This window comes from Solanum dulcamara, chromosome 4, assembly GCF_947179165.1.
Source record: "Solanum dulcamara chromosome 4, daSolDulc1.2, whole genome shotgun sequence".
NCBI classification, from domain to species: Eukaryota; Viridiplantae; Streptophyta; class Magnoliopsida; order Solanales; family Solanaceae; genus Solanum; species Solanum dulcamara.
The window spans coordinates 80,874,347-80,893,846 of record NC_077240.1 but is presented as its reverse complement, the minus strand read 5'-3'; the positions used below and the strand labels follow the sequence as shown (position 1 = coordinate 80,893,846).

General features: G+C 34.1%; 1 protein-coding gene across 1 annotated transcript; it reads left to right on the top strand.

Moving 5' to 3' along the window:
* Positions 1–382: 382 nt before the first annotated feature.
* On the top strand, positions 383–3,150 carry LOC129885198 (probable peroxygenase 5). Its single transcript, XM_055959394.1, has 6 exons — positions 383–509; positions 767–865; positions 989–1,074; positions 1,511–1,605; positions 2,181–2,306; positions 2,903–3,150. Exons 1-6 carry the CDS (start codon positions 476–478, stop codon positions 3,042–3,044), a joined length of 582 nt encoding a protein of 193 aa, XP_055815369.1. The 5' UTR covers positions 383–475; the 3' UTR covers positions 3,045–3,150.
* The last annotated feature ends 16,350 nt before the right edge of the window (positions 3,151–19,500 follow it).

Genomic DNA, 19,500 nt, shown 5'->3' with positions numbered 1-19,500 from the left:
TAACTATATTAACTAGTATATGTTTGCGGGTAATTTTTTCTTGATTTAATAAGGTATATATATATTTCAAACTCATATTTCAAGTTCAATTTTTAATTTATAAAGTATTTTAATTTCTAAATTTGGAAAGTATAGAAGACAAATATATAAAAGTCCAACTTTTTTCCTTGTTTAGTGCAAGAAAATTGGGTAGAAAAGTTTCTCTCTTACTTTTTTCTTACATTTATTTATTTAAAGGACTAACTTACTTCTTACATAATATATATATATATTATTATTATTATTTTATCGCTGGATGTTTTTCGACACTCGCATTAGGACCGATAGTTTCTATATATATTCCATTCAAATTCAAACAAAGAGTATTGAAATTCCCCTTGTTTTCTCTTTCTTCTTAAAATCTCTCTTCTTTTTCCTAATTCTTATTAATCAACAAAGGGAAAAAAATAATAATCAGTATTTGCAGTTTGATTCAATGGCTTCTTCAAGCTGTGCTCAACTTGATGATGGTATGCATCTCTCCCTATAAAAAAAAAATTTAGCAATGTACAACTTATGTCGTAAATAATAAAAAATTGTTGTTAATTTTATCAACCATAAATTATTGATAATATAAAAATCTTGTTAGCTATGAATTATTTAGCGATAAATCAAATATCATAACTAATTCCTAATTCACACATACCATTGAAGATTAGCATTTTAATCTTTGCTATGATTTATTTAGCCTTGGATTAATAGTAAAAATTATATTTTTTGGCTGCAGAAATTGGAAATAATGATGAGTTGACACCTTTACAAAAGCATGTAATGTTTTTTGATATTAACAAAGATGGAATTATATACCCTTGGGAAACATATCAAGGTTTGCACTTTTTTTTTAGTTCAATTGTTCATTTAAAGTAATTTTTATATTTTCTTCTAATTTTTTATACTTTAATTATTTTTTTCTTTCATAGTTTCTTAATTATGGTTTATAATTCTTTAGGTTTCAGAAAATTGGGACGTAATGTTTTTCGTTCACTTTTGGCTGCTGTTCTCGTCCATCTTGTCACCAGTGCCAAGACTCGACCGGTAAATCGAGTCATATATTTTTATTTATTTAATTATATAAGATATATTTTTTATTTAATTATGTTGCTAAGTGGTGAAATTTGAATCGAAGAAATCTGTCTAGTGTAAAATTGTATAAAAGTGTGTAATTAGTTCATCTAAGAATTTAAATCGTCATAGAGTTTATCGGAAACAGATTTTCTGCCTTCACGAGGTGGAAGTAAGGCTTCCCACACATTACCGTTTTGCGAACTCTGTTTGTGAAATTATATTGAGTATGTTTTTATTGTATTGCTCGATTAGTCTCAGCGTGGTTGATCATCCTCTATACATGAAATAAATATTTCACTTATTTTATTTTTATTTATCTCAATTTCTCTAAATATGGAGTTTAAAATGTAAACATTATTTTTGAATTATTTCTTGCTAAATCCTCATTTATTTGTTTTGTTCATAGGGAAAATGGCCGTCTCTACTATTTCCAATTGTAATTAAAAATATAAAATTTGGCAAACATGGCAGTGATTCTGATGCCTATGATTCTGAAGGAAGGTAAATGTGACCTTACACAATATTGGTTCTGATTATATATCTTATTCTTCTTAAAAACTCGGAAAATGACTTTTTGATAAAAAAAATATTTCGAGCACACAAGTTATTGAATGTCCTTAAGGAATTTTATCCCTTCGCTATTGCCAAAGTACAAATTAATATAGAACGAAAAACTATTCTGTAAAAGCAACACTTTAATTTACATAACTTCAACGAACTCAAATGGCGTAGCAATCACACGATTTTATGATATTTTTGTTTTTAAAACAATTTAGAGGGGAGAAAGAGTTTTAACTTTTTTTTGTTATGTTTTTATTAAACTAATGCAAGCTGAAGATGCGTACCCTTGTAATCGGGCCCTTTTTCGAGTCTTGCGCATAGAGAAAGCTTTAGTGCATCTGGCTGCATCTAAATTCATCATCTCACCCCATAGCCCTTATTATTCACTTATAATTTATATATAAATATTTATAATAGAGTAAATTTTTCTGCTTACTAATCAATTACTTAAAAAACAAGTAAAAAGTAATCACTTACTTTCCAAGCATTATTGAATGTTTTTCCTACTTGTGAAGGTTTGTGCCAGAGAAATTTGAGGAGATTTTCAAGAAGTATGCACATACAAATTCAGAATATTTAACATCAGAGGAAGTGGATGAATTGCTCAAGAAAAATAGAGAACCTAAGGACTACTTTGGATGGTACTATTTTTATATTAATTTGGCTTAATATATCAATTATTTCTTAAATTTTTCAATAAATTTCATTTAGACAATCGAACTACGATTTTGTTCTAATTGAGCGTTTGGACATGACATGATGAAATGTTAATATTCCTATCAAGACTCCTTCGACTCAAATTGTGAAAAATCTTTTATACGTGTTTTCAAACGTCCATGACGTAGATAAGCTAGTCACTGAAAATAGGTTACCTTCTTTATATAGTTATACGCATTATCCTCAATAATAATTCATAAAACGTCGGGGTTGTTCTGATTGAGGCTAATGTGCACCTTAAAAAGGGTGCAAATTTTATATGGTTGACGTACCATTTATCTATATAATGGACGTTTGAAAACATATAGATCAGCTTTTCCAAAATTTGAAATGAAAATAGCTAATAGAAATATATTATTTTGAGCATCTAATTGAAACATATCGTAGTTTGAGCATCTGGATAAAATATGAGGATAAATTTAAGAGATTATTGATATATTGTGCAATTTAAGTTCCTTTTAATAGAGAAAAATTTCATGGTAAAATATTGGTAATTTTTTTTTTGTTGATGTTGTTGTAGGCTTAATGCTAAAACAGATTGGAGAGTTCTATTTGATGTGGGGAAAAACAAGGATGGTGTATTGACTAAAGATTCAATAAGAGATGTTTATGATGGAAGCCTTTTTGAACAAAAGGCAAAAGAACTTGCTGCTATGAAGTAAATAATGAATTAACTATATTATTAATGTAAAGTTATTTAATTTATACTTTTATTATTGTTTTTTTTAATTCTTGTTTGATACCTTTTCACTCAACTCCCAAGTTCATTCTCTATTGTGCAAAAATGAACAATTTCGTTATTACACTCTTCATTCCAATTTATTCATTGATGTTTGATTATTATTATTTTTTGTAAGTAAATTCAAAGCAAGGTGTCTAGAATTACTTTTTTTAAAAAATAAAAATGAACTCAAATAAAAAAGTATCTTTGCAAAAAAATTGATCGAAAGTCATATCACCAAAAAATTCATGGGCTAACATACATGAAAAAAATGAAAAAAATCACCTAATTCTGCTTGAGTGAACCCTAAATACTATAAATATACTGTAGATAGTGTCGAGGCTACATATACTACTCCTCGGGTACTTATGGAGGGACCCATAAAGGTTTCGCAAAAAAATAGACCGAAAGACATATCTCCAAAAAATTAATGGCTAACACACACGAAAAAATGAAAATCACCTAATTTCGATTGAGTGGCCCTTAAATGTTATAAATATATCATGGATCGTGTTGAGGCTACACGTACTGCTCTTCGGTTACTTACGGATTGTCCCAGAAAGGTTTTCAAAAAAAGTTGACTGTATGTGACATCACCAAAAAATTCATTGGCTAACACACGAAAAAAATGAGAAAATCGCCTAATTCTTCTTGAATGACCCCTAAATGTTATAAATATATCGTGGATCGTGACGAGACTACACGTACTTCTCCCCCAGGTACATACAGAGGGATCCCAAAAAGGTTCGCAAAAAAATTGATCGAAAGCATATCACCAAAAAATTCATGGTCTAACGTATACGAAACAATGAAAAATCGCCTAATTTCGCTTAAGTGGTCTAGAAATGCTATAAATATCGTGTATCGTGCCGATGCTACACATAATGCTCTCTTGGATACAAACGGAGGGTTCCTTAAAGGTTTTGTAAAAAAATTGATCGAATGTCTCATCAAAAAATTCATGGGCTTGCATACACGAAAAAAATATGAAAAAATTACCTAATTCCACTTGAGTATCCCCTAAATGCTATAAATATGTTATGGATCATGCCAATGCTACACGTATTGTTCCTCCGTGTACTTACAGGGAGGTCTCATAAAGGTTTCGCAAAAAAATTGATCGAAAGTCATAACACAAAAAAATTAATGGGCTCTAAGACACATGAAACAATGAGAAAATCACTTAATTCTTCTTCAGTAGCTCCTCAATGCTATAAATATACAGTGAATTGTGCTGAGACTACACATAATTCTCCCTTAGGTACTAACGGAGGATCTCATATTTCAAAAATAAATTGTCGTAGGTCCCCGGGGATCATTACGTGCGGTCTTGGCGCATTCACAACAATTAGGGGCCGTAAAAGCAGAATTATGCGATTTCTCTATTTTTTCGTGTTTGTTAGCCCTTGAATAATTTTGTTAAATTGGCTTCCGGTGGATTTTTCATGAAAATTGTTATGGGACCCTCCATAGGTACTCGGGGGATTAGTACGTGCAGACTCGACACGATTCATGGCATGATCATAGCATTTACGGGCCGTACAAGCAAAATTAGACGATTTCGCTATTTTTCATGTGTGTTAGTCTATTTATATTTTTGGTGAACAGCCTTTCGATCGATTTTTCTCAAAAACCATTATGTGACCCTTTGTAGGTATCTGAAAAATCAGTACGTGCAGCCTCAGCACGATCTATGACGCATTCATAGCATTTAGGGGCCGAATAAGCGAAATTAGGCAATTTCACCATTTTTTAATGTGTGTTAGCCCGTAGATATTTTTGATGAACTCGCTTTCGGTGAATTTTTTCGAAAATCATTATAAGATCCTCTATAGTTACTCGAGGGATCAGTACAGGCGATTTCGTCATTTTTTCAGTTGTGTTAGGCCATGGATATTTTTTGTGAACCGGCTTCTAGTGGATTTTTTTCGAAAATCGTTATAGGGCCTTCAATAGGTACCCGTAGGATCAGTACGTGCGGGCTCAACATGATCCATGATGCTTTAATAGCATTTAGGGGCTGCACAAGAGGAATTAGTCGGCTTCATCATTTTTTCCTTTATGTTAGCCCATTGATATTTTTGGTGAACTCACTTTCGATGGATTTTTCTTAGAAATCGTTATGGGACCATTCGTAAGTAATCGAGAGATCAGTACGTGCGACCTCGGTACGATCCATGACTCCTTTATAGCATTAAGGGGTCGTACAAGCAGAATTAGGCGATTTTATCATTTTTCATGTGTGTTAGCCCATGAATATTTTTGATAAACTGGCTTTAAGTGAATTTTTCTCGGTAACTATTATGGGACCCTCTATAGGTAATTGGGGGATCAGTACATGCGGCCTTGGCACGATCCACGATGCATTCATAGCATTTTGGACCGCACAGGCAGAATTAGGTCATGAATATTTTTGATGAGCTAGCTTCCGATGATTTTTTCTTGGGAACTATTATTAGACCCTCCATAAGTATCTGGGGGATCAGTACGTGTAGCCTCGACATGATATATGGTGCATTCATAGCATTTAGGGGATGCACAAGCGTAATTAGGCGATTTTGTCAATTTCTCATTTGTGTTAGCCCATTGATTTTTTAGGTAAACTGGCATCCGATGGATTTTTCTCGAAAATCATTACAGAACCCTCTGTAGGTACCCCTAGGATCAGTACGTGCGACCTCGACATAATCCAAGATGCATGAATAGCATTTAGGAGCCACAAAAACAAAATTAGATGATTTAATAATGTTTTCGTGTGTGTTAGCCCATGGATATTTTTGGTAAACTGGCTTTAAGTGGATTTTTCTCGAAAATCGTTATGGGACCCTCTGTAGGTACTCGATGGGATAGTATGTGTGTCCTTCGGACAATCCACGGTGCGTTCACAGTATTTAGGGGCTGTACAAGCGAAATTAGGAGATTTCACCATTTTTCGTATGTGTTAGCCCATGAATAATTTTGGTGACCTAGATTTCGGTGGATTTTTTTTGAAAACCATTATGTAACCTTCCATAAATATTCGAGGGATATGTATGTGCGGTCTTGACACGATCTATAGTGAATTCACAGCTTTTAAGGACAACACAAGCCTAATTAAGAGATTTTGCCATTTTTCGTGTATGTTGGTCCATTGATATTTTTGGTGAACTGTCTTTCGATGGATTTTTCTCAGAAACTCTTACGTGAGGCCTCGACATGATCCACATCGCCTTCATAATATTTAGTGGCCATATAAGCAGAATTAGTCAATTTCGTCATTTTTTCATTTTTGTTAGCCTACTGATATTTTTCGTAAACTGATTTTCGATGAATTTTTCTCAAAAAATGTTATGGGACCCTCCGTAGGTATCCTAGGGATCAGTACATGTGGCCTCATCATGATCCACAGTGCTTTAATAGCATTTAGAACTGCACAAGCGAAATTAGGCGATTTCGTCATTTTTCGTGTGTATTAGTTCATTAATATTTTTGATGAACTGGATTTCGGTGAATTTTTCTCGGAAACCATTATATGACCCTTTATACCCAGGGATCCAGTATGTGTGTCCTCGACACGATTCACGACGTGTTTGAAGAATTTAGGGGATACAGAAGTAAAATTATGCGATTTTGCCTTTTGTTTCGTGTGTTTTAGCCTATGAATATTTTTGTCAATAGTTTTCCATGGATTTTTCTCGATAACTGTTATGAGACCCTCTTTAGATAATCGGGGGATCAGTACATGTGGTTTTGGTACAATCCACGGCGCGTTCATAGCATTGTGGGGTCACACAAGCAAAATTAAGACATTAATATTTTTGGTGAACTGGCTTCTCGTAGATTTTGTTCGAAAATTGTTATTAGACCCTCCTTAGGTACTTGGGAGATCACTACGTGCAACCTTGGCATGATCCACGATGCATTCATAGTGTCACGACCCAACCCCGTAGGCCGTGACGGGTATTCGAACTGGACACTCGCATATACCCCTGCTAACTATAAGTAAACATGTCTCATATTTGAGTCATAGCGTACCAACAGGCAAGACAATATATAAGACGATAAAGCTATCGTAACATATAGGCACAACCTTACACGCATGCATATACAACCCACATACATGTCTACAAACCTCTAAGAGTAAGAACAGTAACATAAGGCGGGATAGGGCCCCCGCCGTAACCATGAACAAATAAATGTATACATCGAGGGTTAATATCAAAACTAGGCTCCAGCACATTAGAGCGCTTCTAGACTGCTGAGTGGAACTCCTATGCTGACGGATTATCTGAGTGTGTATCTATACATGCGGGCATGAATGCAGCCCCCCGAAGAAAAGGGGTCAGTACGACATATGTACTGAGTATATAAAGCATAACTGGAAGCATATCTGAGATAAAGGGAGCCAGGGGGATAAATACGTCATGTAAGAAAACACTATACCTATACCTATTGAAACATAAGAACATGCATGCTCATACTATACAATATAGTCGGCCCTTTTAGGGGATCGGTGAATCATAACTGTAGGACCATCATAGGGTCCGGCGCCATCATCACCTTATCACATCACATCATCATCATATATATATACATATGTACCCGGCCCTCTAGTGAGGGACTCGGTGAGTCATTCATGGCATTGCATTATCATTTCCTCATATAGCGTACCCAGTCTTTCAGTAGATAATGCAGTGAACTACGCAGGATTACATACCCGGCCCAGGACTCGGTGATAGAAGGGTTACAGTATACACGAGTAGAGTAGTGAGTAACCATATGCAATTTAAAACATTGTCCAAGACGATATTCATATCACTCATTCCTCAAATATTACTATTGATCATATCAAAAGAGCCTTAGAACCCATATGCATGAATCAAGACGAACAAAATAACTTATAAAAGTCAAGGACATTAACTACTGGAGAATACCTTAGAAGAGAAATCATGAATCACCCTCAAGGCTCATATTAACCCTTACTTAATACTAAGCCATGTCGAAAGAAAGAAGGGGCGACTTTACATACTCTATTATTTTCCATTATGGAGTCATCATATACATATGCACCGTAGAACGTACGACCCAATCCTTAGATAATAACATATATCATACTTGGCCCATCACGGGACTCGGTACCATAAATATTTCATCATAACATCATAACTTATGTCAAAGACATATCAAGAGAGAAGAAGGGTAGCTTTACTTACTTATGTCAAAAACATGCCATGAGAAAGAAGATAACTTCCCATACTTGCTACTCTCCATCATATAGAAGTCTTGAGAGGCAATAACTCAACTAGTATAGGAATTCTACCATCGAGAAGTGAATAAGACTTATGAGTCATACTTGGAGTTCTATGAATGGAATTATCCCACATTTCGTATATCAATCACTTAAGGTTAAGACATGTCAAAAGAAAAGAAGATAGCTTTACATACCTTTTTTGGGATTAATTGAAATCCGGCGTGCCTTGATACCTCCGTAACCTATTGACATGAAAGTAATACTAAGATTAATAGCCTTTCACTTTCCAATAGCCCTCTCCACAACCAAATACTAATAGGAGTCATTTCCTTATCCATTACCCCCAACTAGTTTGTTACTAGTTCCGATGCTACGAAAAATCGGACAGCATTTCCCCTATAACTTCAACATCCCGAGATTTCAACTCGGCCACAATATCAACAACCATACCAACAACAACAACTATCATCATATTTACAATTAAATCACTTCAACCTTACATAATACAAGCTCCAAACAACTAGTTCCAAACTACGATACCAAAAATAGAGTTTCTAGTTTCCATTTTGCAAAACCTTTAACCGTACGAAGCGGGGGTCATATGGATGCAACCAGTAGCTCCCCCAACTCCTTTAGAACACTTTTAGGCCCTGCAATACCCCACCACACGACCACTGGCATCCCCCACCCGCACAACGCCTCATTTCGACTACAATTTAACTATAATAATTTTAATTTAGATTATTTCTACCGTTGAGCATTTCTAAGACGGTCTTCCACTTCCAGCAGCATAATAGATGTGTAATACACCCTATAACAACACCATAAACTTCAAATTAAAAGGAAAGACCTTACCTTTCCCGAAATTGGCCAAAACTCGCCTCGGAACTTCTCTAGATGCGCTGAAATTGCATGGACTGCTTGCTGTCCATTTTGGGCTGCACCAAGCCATGATTTGATACTATATATACCTCCATATCATCGTGGTGCACCCTAGATAATTAATTCATGGAAAAAAATCGAGGAACTCGCCTTTTTCCTCTCCAAATTCGTGGCCTTGTCCCTCTATAGTTTCTTCTCTTCTCTTCTTTCTTGTTCTAGAATATTTAGATAAAGTTGTACTTAAGGGATAAAGATGACTAAAAGTCATCAACATATATATATATAGGCTACTTTAAGGGGGACACATGTCATCCCCTAAGTGGTGACACATGTCAAGCCCTATGTGGTGACACGTGTCAAGCCCTCATTGGCCAACACACCCCTTTCCTCCAATCACAGGCTGCCACATGGCATGTGGGGGTCCACCACCCTTGCTCCAGCTACTGGCACGTGGCACTCTCTCATGCTGCCATGTGACACTCTTTTTTCCTACTCGTGGATTCATAATCTTGTCTTCTTTTATAAATCTATGTAATCCTTGCTATGTAAGTTTGGTACGTACTCAAGTAGCTTAAAAATATAAGATTTTCAAGTTGGTAGCTTACGTAAATAAGTCGAGTCCCACGACTCATTATTCGGTCTCCAACTTCTTTCATATTCTTATAACTTTATTTCCAATCTTCCTTGCCATGAGGTATCACATTCTCCTTTCTCAACTTTTTTTGAAAGTTCCATGGAATTGATGACTAAGTGGCCCTTTTATTCATTTATCACTTGGATAAATTACATGGGTTTGGGTCCTTCTTTATGGACCATGGCATGGTTGGGACTTTCTTGTTTTCCTTTTTTTTCCAAGCCCAATCAATTCTTTTTTTTTGTAATTCATGAAACATTTTTTTGAAATTCCAATTTTGCCCTTAGCCTCTTCCAATAATTCAAAATTCCAAAATTTTCATAACCAACTTATGTGTAAAACAAGGTCAAGACATAGCATGGTCCTTAACTCGTTATAATTATCCCAAAATATCCAAATGCGCAAAATACAGGTTATAACACATAGAATTTAGGAGACGCACAAGAAAAATTAAGTGATTTTGTCATTTTCTCGTATGTGTTAGCCCATTGATAATTTTGGTGAATTGGTATCCAGGGATTTTTCTCGAAAATTATTATGGAATCCTTTGTAGGTACCCGAGAGATTAGTATGTGCGATCTCGGCATGATCCACGATACGTTTACAGCATTTAGGAACTGCATAATCGGAATTAGGCAATTTCGTTATTTTTTCATGTGATTTAGTTCATGGATATGTTTTATGAACTGGCTTTCGATGGATTTTTTCGAAAACCATTATGTATCCTTCTATAGTTATTCAAGGGTTTAGTAGGTGCGAACTCGGCCCCATCCACGGCGCTTGCAGAGCATTTTGGGGTCGTAATGGCGGAATTAGTGATTTCTCTATTTTTTCGTATGTGTTAGTCCATAGATATTTTTGGTGAGCTCTCTTCTGGTGGATTTTTCTAGAAAAATGTTATAAAACCCTCCGTAAGTACCTTAGGAATCAAACGTGTGGCATCGACATGATTCACGGTGCATTCACAGCTTTTAGGGGCTGTACAAGCAAAATTTGGCGATTTCGCTATTATTCGTGTGTGTTCGTCTATTGATACTTTTGTAAACTAGTTTCTGATGAATTTTTCTCAGAAACTATTATGGGACCCTCCGTAGGTATCCGGGGTATCAGTACATGCGGCCTCAGCATGATTCACGTTGCTTTAATAGCATTCAGGGGTTGTACATGATCTAATTTAGCCTATTTTTGTTTGGGTTAGCCTATGGATATTTTTGATGAAATTGCTTCTAGTGGATTTTTCTCGTAAATTGTTATGGGACCCTCCGTATATATTCAAAAGATCAGTACGTGCAGCCTCGGCACGATCCACAACGTCTTCATAGCATTTAGGGACCGCACAATCGAAGTTAGGAGATTTTGCTAATTTTTCGTGTTTGTTAACTCATGAATAATTTTAATGAACTGGCTTCTGGTGAGTTTTTTTGGAGACCATTATGGGACCCTCCATTGGTATCAAGGGGATCAGAACGTATAACCTTGGCATGATCCACTGTACATTCATAGAATTTAGGGGTTGCACAAGCAGAGTTAGGCAATTTCGCCATTTTTTTCGTGTGTGTTAGCGTATTGATATTTCTAATGAATTGGCTTCTAGTGGATTTTTTCTCGAAAACTATTATGGGGACATCCATAGGTACTTGGGGATAAGTACGTGCGTCCTCAACATTATTCACAATGCGTTCATGGTATTTAGGGGCCGCACAAGCAGAATTAGACGATTTCGCTATTTTCGTGTGTGTTAGCCCATTGATATTTTTGGTGAACTAGCTTTCGGTGAGTTTTTTTTAAAACCATTAGGAGACCCTCTGTATGTATCCGAGAGATTTGTACGTGCGGCCTTGGCATAATCCATGATACGTTCGTAGCATTTACGGTCCACACAAGCAAAATGAGGTGATTTTGTCATTTTCCGTGTTTCTTAGTCCATTATATTTTTGGTGAACTGACTTCCAATTTATTGTCTCGTAAACTATTATTGGACCCTTTGTAAGTATCTGAGGGATCAGTATGTGTGGCCTCGACATGATACACGGTGTGTTCATAGCATTTAGGGGTCGCATAAGCGGAATTAGGCGATTTGGCCATTTTTCGTGTAAGTTAGCCCATAGATTTTTTGGTGAACTTGGTTCTGGTGAATTTTTCTTGGAAACCATTATAGGACCCTCTGTATGTACCCAGAGGATCAATATGTGTGCCTCGGCCCGAACCATGATGCGTTTATAATATTTAGGGCTGCACAAGCAAAATTAGGAGATTTCGCCATCTTTTCATATATGTTAGCCCATTGATATTTTGGTAAAATGGTTTCTCATAGATTTTTCTCAAAAATCGTTATGGGATCCTCTGTAGGTACTTGGGGGATCAGTACGTGTAGCTTTGGCATGATCTATGATACGTTCACAACATTTTGGGGCTGCACAAGCAAAATTAGGCGATTTTATTATTTTTTCGTGTGGGTTAGCCCATGAATATTTTTGGTGAAATGGCTTCTGGTGAATTTTTTTCAAAAACTGTTATGAGACCCTCCGTATGTACTCAAGGGATGAGTACTTTTGGCCTCGACACAATCCATGGCACATTCAAAATATTTAAGGGTCACACAAGTGGAATTATGCGATTTCATTATTTTTTCGTGTGTTTAGCTCATTGATATTTTTGGTGAACTGTCTTTCGATGGATTTTTCTCATAAAACATTATGGGACCCTCCATGGGTATTCGATGTATCATTACGCGCGGCGTCGACATGATCCACGACGAATTCATACCAATTAGGATTGCACAAGCAAAATTATGTGATTTTGCCATTTTTTCAGGTGTTAGCTATGCATATATTTAGTGAACTGGATTTTGGTGGATTTTTCTTCAAAACCATTATGAAACCCTCTGTAGACACCAAGAGGATCAGTACTTGCGGCCTCAGCATGATCCACGGTGCGTTCATAGTATTTAGGGGCCGCACAAGCGAAATTAAGCGATTTCGCCATTTTCATGTTTGTTAGCCCATGAATATTGTTTATGAACTCGTTTCCGTTGAATTATTCTCAAAAACCATTATAGGAGTCTCCATAGGTATTCAAGGAATCAGTACATGCGGCATCGACACAATCCAGATGCCTTCATAGTATCTAGTAGCCGTACATGCTGATTGCCTAATTCCTTTTGTGTGGCCACTAAATGCTATGATTCTGCCGTGGATCATGGTGAGATAATTTTCTTAGTTTTTCGTGTATGTTAACGCATGAATTTTATGGTGGTAGTATGACTTTCGGTCAATTATTTTTCTAAACTTTTAAAGAATCATCCATAATGTACTGGGTGACAGTACGTGTAGTCTCAACATGATCCATGTCATTTATATATAATTTAGGGGTCACTCAATAAGAATTAACCAATTTTCTCAATTTTTTGTGTGTGACCTCCTGAATTTTTTGATGATATGACTTTTGGTCAATTTTTTTACAAAATCATTACAGAATCATTCGTAATAACCTGTGGAAATACTATGTGTATCCTCGACATGATACAAGCCACTTATATAGCATTTTGAGGCCACTCAACATGAATTAGGCTATTTTCTCCAATTTTCATGTGTGTTATCCAGTGACTTTTTTGATGATATGGCTTTCTTTCATTGTTTTTGTAAAATATTTACAGAATCATCTGTATTGATATGGATTCGTACGTGTAGCCTCGATATGATCAGTGCTATTTTTATAGCATGAACAATCAATAGAAATTAGGCGATTTTCATAGTTTTTTTGATAATTAAGTATTGTTTATTAATCACCAAAGTAGAGAATTACCTATCAATAGCTTGTTACGACTCATCAAACTATATCTCAAAATAAGAAAAACATAATTATGAGCTACCTACGACTATTATTGCTGGAAATACATAGTTATAAATGACAGTTTGCAGTTGGATTGGAGCTCTAACACATACCACATATACATAGTTATAAATGACAGATTGCTATTGCTTCGTGTGTGTGACTTTTCTTCTCAAATATTCTACTATTCCTTTCCTTCCCAATTGCATGTATAACTTCAGGGTATATCATTTTGAACAATTGAGCTTGACGTGTCTTGCCTTTGGATAGTTTAATAACCCATTGCAAATGGTGATCCCAATTGATCAATTCATATTGCGTTCTTTGCATCCATTTCAGCACTTTATCCCATACAACTTTAGTGAAAGAACACTGAATAAACAAATGTTCTCTAGTCTCATTATGTAGTTGACATAGGTTGCACTTTTCATCTATCTCCAAACCCTATTTTAGGAGCCTGTCAACCATTAATAGCTTTCCTTATAATTGTAACCATGTAGTAAATCTTGGTTGTGGTGTTGCTTGGTTGGAATACATTAAATCTTTTCATACTACCTTCGGGTGATCTCCAAGTAGGTGACAGTATACCTCCCTTATAGTATCTTTAACTTGTTCAGTTTTTTGTACTTGTGTAGCATAAGTTCTTGCTTCTATGATCCTCTTAATCATCCAGCAAGCTTGTTTTGACACCTGCACATTGCTTACTTGCTGATCTTTTATGTAATAAGTGTGCACCCATCTAATCCACATTTTGTCTGCCTTATGTCCCAATATTTCTTTACTATTGCAGCTTTGTTCCATAGGTTGATGTTGGTAATATTAAGCCCTCCCATATATTTTGGAGTACACTTTCTCCCAAGCAACTAATGCTTTCCTTGTAATGGTGTTACTGCCAGACCAAAGAAAACTTCTACAATGTGCTTTAATTAGCTTTACTACTTTTGAAGGTAGCATGAATAGTTGTGCCCAATATGCTTGAATCCCAAAAATGATAGTTTGTATGAGTTGTGCCCTTCCTGCATAAGACAGAGTCTTTGTTGTCCATGAAGTAATCTTGTGAGTGATTTTTTCGATGAGTAGTTTCCAGTGAGTAAAGGTTATTTTCTAAGTAGATAGAGGAACCCCTAAATATTTGAAAGGGTTTCGGGTGTTAGCGCACAAATTTTTTGGTGATATGAATTTCGATCAAATTTTTTGCAAAACCTTTAAAGAACCATTTGTAATGACATGGGAGAGCAGTACGAGTAGCCTTATATAATCTGCGCCATTTATATAGCATTTATGGACCATTCAACATGACTTATGTGATTTTTTCAATTTTTTATGTGTGTTGACCCATTAATTTTTTAGTAATATGGCTTTTGATCATTTTTTTCGCTAATCGTTTACAAAATCATCCGTAATTACTTGGATAATAGTATGTGTAGACTCGGCATGATCCCCGTCATTTGTATAGAATTTTGGGGTCACTCAAAGTAAAGTAGGCGATTTTCTTAGTTTTTCGTGTGTGTTAGCCTATGATTTCTTTGGTGATTTGACTTTCGATCAATTTTTTGCAAAATCTTTATAGACCACCCATAATTATCTAGAGGAACAGTATGTGTAGCCTCGGCATGATCCAAGCCATTTATATTGAATTTAGGATCACTCAACAAGAATTAAGCAATTTTTTTTTGTGTGTGTTAGCCCATTAATTTTTGATGATATGACTTTCACTCATTTTTTTTGCAAAATCTTTATAGAACCGTCTGTAATGACCTGGGAGAACAGTACGTTTAGACTCAGCATGATTTGGTCCATTTATATAGCATTTAAGGTGCAAATAATAGGAATTAGGCGATGTTTCAGTTTTTTTTTTGTGTGTTTGTCCACGAATTATTAGTTGATATGACTTTCAATCAATATTATTTTACAAAATCATTACAGAACTAGCTGTAAGGTCGTGGAGAATAGTACGTGTAGCCTTAGTATGATGCAAGCCACTTATATAACATTCACGGATCACTCAGAAATTAGACGATTTCCTCAATTTTATGTGTGTTAGCCCATGAATTTTATTGTGATATATTTTTTGGTCAATTATTTTTGCAAAAACTTTACAAAACCAATCATAATGACCTGGGAAAACAGTACATGTAGTCTCGGCATGATCCACGCTATTTATATAACATCTAAGGGCCACTCAATAGAAATTAAGCGATTTTCTTAGTTTTACGTGTGTTAGCCCATAAATTTTTTTGTGATATAACTTTTGATCAATTTTTTTTGTAAAACCTTATAGTACCATTCATAATGAACTCGTGGAGTAGTACGTATAGCCTCAGTATGATTTGTGCCATTTATATAGCATTTAAGGGCCACTCAAGGGGAATTACGTAATTTTCTCAATTTTTGTGTGTGTTACCCTATTAATTTTTTAATGATATGCTTTTAGTTAAATTTTGTTTACAAAACCTTTAAAGAACCATTCGTGATGAATTTTGGGAATGGTACGTGTATTCTCGACATGATCCACGACATTTATATAGCATTTAAGGACCACTCAATAAAAATTAGGCAATGTTTGTAGTTTTTCATGCGTCATATCCCATGCAATTATTGGTGATATAGATTTCGATCAATTTTTTTGCAAAATCTTTACAGAATCATCTATAATGACCTATGGTACAATATGTGTAGCTTCGGTATGATCCACGCCATTTATATAGCATTTGGATGTCGGTCAATAGGAATTAGGTAATTTTTCTCAATTTTTTTGTGTGTTAACCCATTAATTTTTTGTGATATAGCTTTAAGTCAATTTTTTTGCAAAACCTTTACAAAATCATCCGTAATGACTTGGTGGAATAGTACATATAACATCGACATGATCTGCTCCATTTTATATAGCATTTAGGGGCCACTCAACGAATATTAGGCAATTTTCTCAGTTTTTTTTTGTGTTAGCTCAAACAATTTTGAGTGATATGCATTTCGGTAATTTTTTTGCAAAACTTTTACAAACCATCCGTAATGATCTGAGAAATAGTACGTGTAGCATCGGTATGATCTGTACCATTTCTATAGCATTTATGGGTCACTCAATAAGAATTAGGCGATTTTCTTAATTTTCGTATTTGTTAGCCCATGAATTTTATGGTGATATCTTTTGGTTAATTTTTTTGCAAAGCCTTTACAGAGTCATCCGTGATGATCTGAGGGAATAGTACGAGTAGCCTCGGCATGATCCGATCCGTTTATATAGAATTTACGGGCCACTCAATAGAAATTAGATGATTTTTTTTTAATTTTTCGTGTCTATTAGTTCATGAATTTTTATGGCTTTTGATCAATTGTTTTGCAATACCTTCACAGAACCATCCGTAATGACCTGGAGGAACAATACATGTAACATCGGCATGATCTGCGCCATTTATATAGCATTTAGTGGCCACACAATAATAATTATGTGATTTCTTAGTTTTCCCTATGTGTTGGCCATTAATTTTTTGATTATATAACTTTCAGTCAATTTGTTTTGCAAAATATTTACATAACCATTCATAATGATCTGAGAAAATACTATGTGTGTATTCAATATGATCCGCGTCATTTATGTAGTATATAGGAGCCATTCAATAAGAATTAGATAATTTTCTCAAGTTTTCTGTGTGTATTGACCCATGACTTTTTTGGTGATATGTCTTTTGGTAAATTCTTTTGCAAAACTTTTACAAAACCATCCATATGAACAATATGTGTAGTCTCGGTATGATTCGCGCCATTTATATAGCATCTAGGGTCACTCAACAAGAATTTAGACGATTTTCTCAATTTTTCGTATGTGTTATCCCATAAATATTTTGGTGATATGTTTTTCTGTCATTTTTTTTGGAAAAATTTACAAAACGAATCATAATGACCGGGGGAAACAATACTACACTCGACATGACATCTAGGAACCACTCAACGAGAATTAAGTGATCGATCCAAACAATTACATGATTAACCAACCACTCAACATAGCATGGCCCTGCATGTGCGTCGAAGAAATATTCTCTATAATAGTGCTTTGAATTTCAAATGTTAGGTAATATTATTGGTATGAAAGCTAACAATTAATTTGCTAGATAAGACAAGTAAGGCTCCATCTGTTTTTCCTTCTAAATTAAAGATTGGATTTTTAAATTTAATAAATATCTAATTATTTAGACATTATTTTGAAATGTAACATATTAAATAATAGTTAAGAGTGTATTTTTTTTTAATATTCAGATATGTATAGTTTATCCTTTTTATAATAAAAAATTGTTAAACCCACAAAATTGTCTACCACCCTAACTAGTGGTAGGTTATAGCTAGTTACTCTTTCATAATTTAAATTTCTTAATTTAAGATATTTAAAAAAAATAAGAAAAATTACGGACAAAAAATACTTATTTATATTGTGAAATTTAAAAATTGTCACAAAAATTAAGACAAAGAAAATAAAAGCTAATGCGCTAAATAATTTGAAAAATGAAACTATTCAAAACTACATGGCCAAATTTCCCACAATTTCGTAAACGCAACTTCAATGAACCTAACAAATTATGAACTTTGAAAGAGTTGAAATGGAAACCAAGTAGAAACCTAATTAAATCAAAATCGATCTAAAAATATCGTGTGATACACATTCAATTGACATTTTTTTCTTTTATCCAAATAATAATAATAATGTGATACATATATTCCTTGTCCATTTAATAATGTGATCTGATGTGCCACCCTATAACACCATTGCCTATCAACAACAGTCATGATCACATAAGATTGTATCATGTGACACACACTAGGAGATTTGTTATTGGACAGCCTTATATTACGCTTTAACTATAAAAGTATCGTGTGACACATTTGATGATATTTTTCCTTTAATCCAAATAATAATAATGTGATACATAGGGTGCAGATTGTTTTCATAAACAGATAATTTCTTCTTAAAAATTATACAATACACATGATTTTTCTTTTTTAATATAAACAAATTAAATAATACTAATAAGAAATACTAAGATAATTAATTTTGACATAATTAATCTCTTTTATATTTGTCATTTTCTAAGAAGATATGGTATATATATTTTTTTTATTTTTTAAATTTTTTATGATAGTTAACTTGAAGTACACGTACCAAAAATGAACGTGCCTTAAAATGAGGGAGTGGCTGGATGGTTGCTTGCCACATCTTTTGAATTTTTTTTTTTGCCAAATTGATAAGATTTCACAAATCCCCAATAATTGTAATGTTGTGGTGTGTGCCAATTGCCATAATATTTACTCTCTGTTTTTTTTTTAATTGTCAAAAAAATTTAATTTCATTTTTATTTTTATTTATCAAATTTGATAAATTAAGAAGGTATAATTTTTTTACTTATTATATCCTTAATTTATTGAGAGAGTTAATATTTTAAAATTTGAATTATGATTTTAGTAATTAATAAAAATAAAATAATAAATTCACTATATTAAAAATAAATTTCTTAATAAATGTGTCAAATTAAAAATTGACAAATAAAAAAAAAAGAATATATTCACATGATATTTAATTCTTACCTAAAAAAGAAAGGGATGGGCCTTTGTCATTTTAACTAAAAATATCTTTTGTTTGACTCTATATCAACCCCATATTTAATTTTCACACTAGTCGACATATAGGTCGGAAAGATTGCCCATTCCGTTATTTAATATTCATATTAATGTTCGATCATTTTGAATTTATAAGCTCCATTTGAAGAAAAATATTTTTTATTGATAATTTTTTTTATATTTAGAGCTAGAATTAAAAACTTCAGGTCTAAC

What these genes read in the sequence shown, in the direction of transcription:
- LOC129885198 (XM_055959394.1), top strand. Translation starts at nt 476, where the DNA reads ATGGCTTCTTCAAGCTGTGCTCAACTTGATGATG. An exon ending in CTGTGCTCAACTTGATGATG is followed by an intron (nt 510 to 766) that starts GTATGCATCTCT and finishes TTTTGGCTGCAG; the next exon opens with AAATTGGAAATAATGATGAG. An exon ending in GCCTATGATTCTGAAGGAAG is followed by an intron (nt 1,606 to 2,180) that starts GTAAATGTGACC and finishes CTACTTGTGAAG; the next exon opens with GTTTGTGCCAGAGAAATTTG.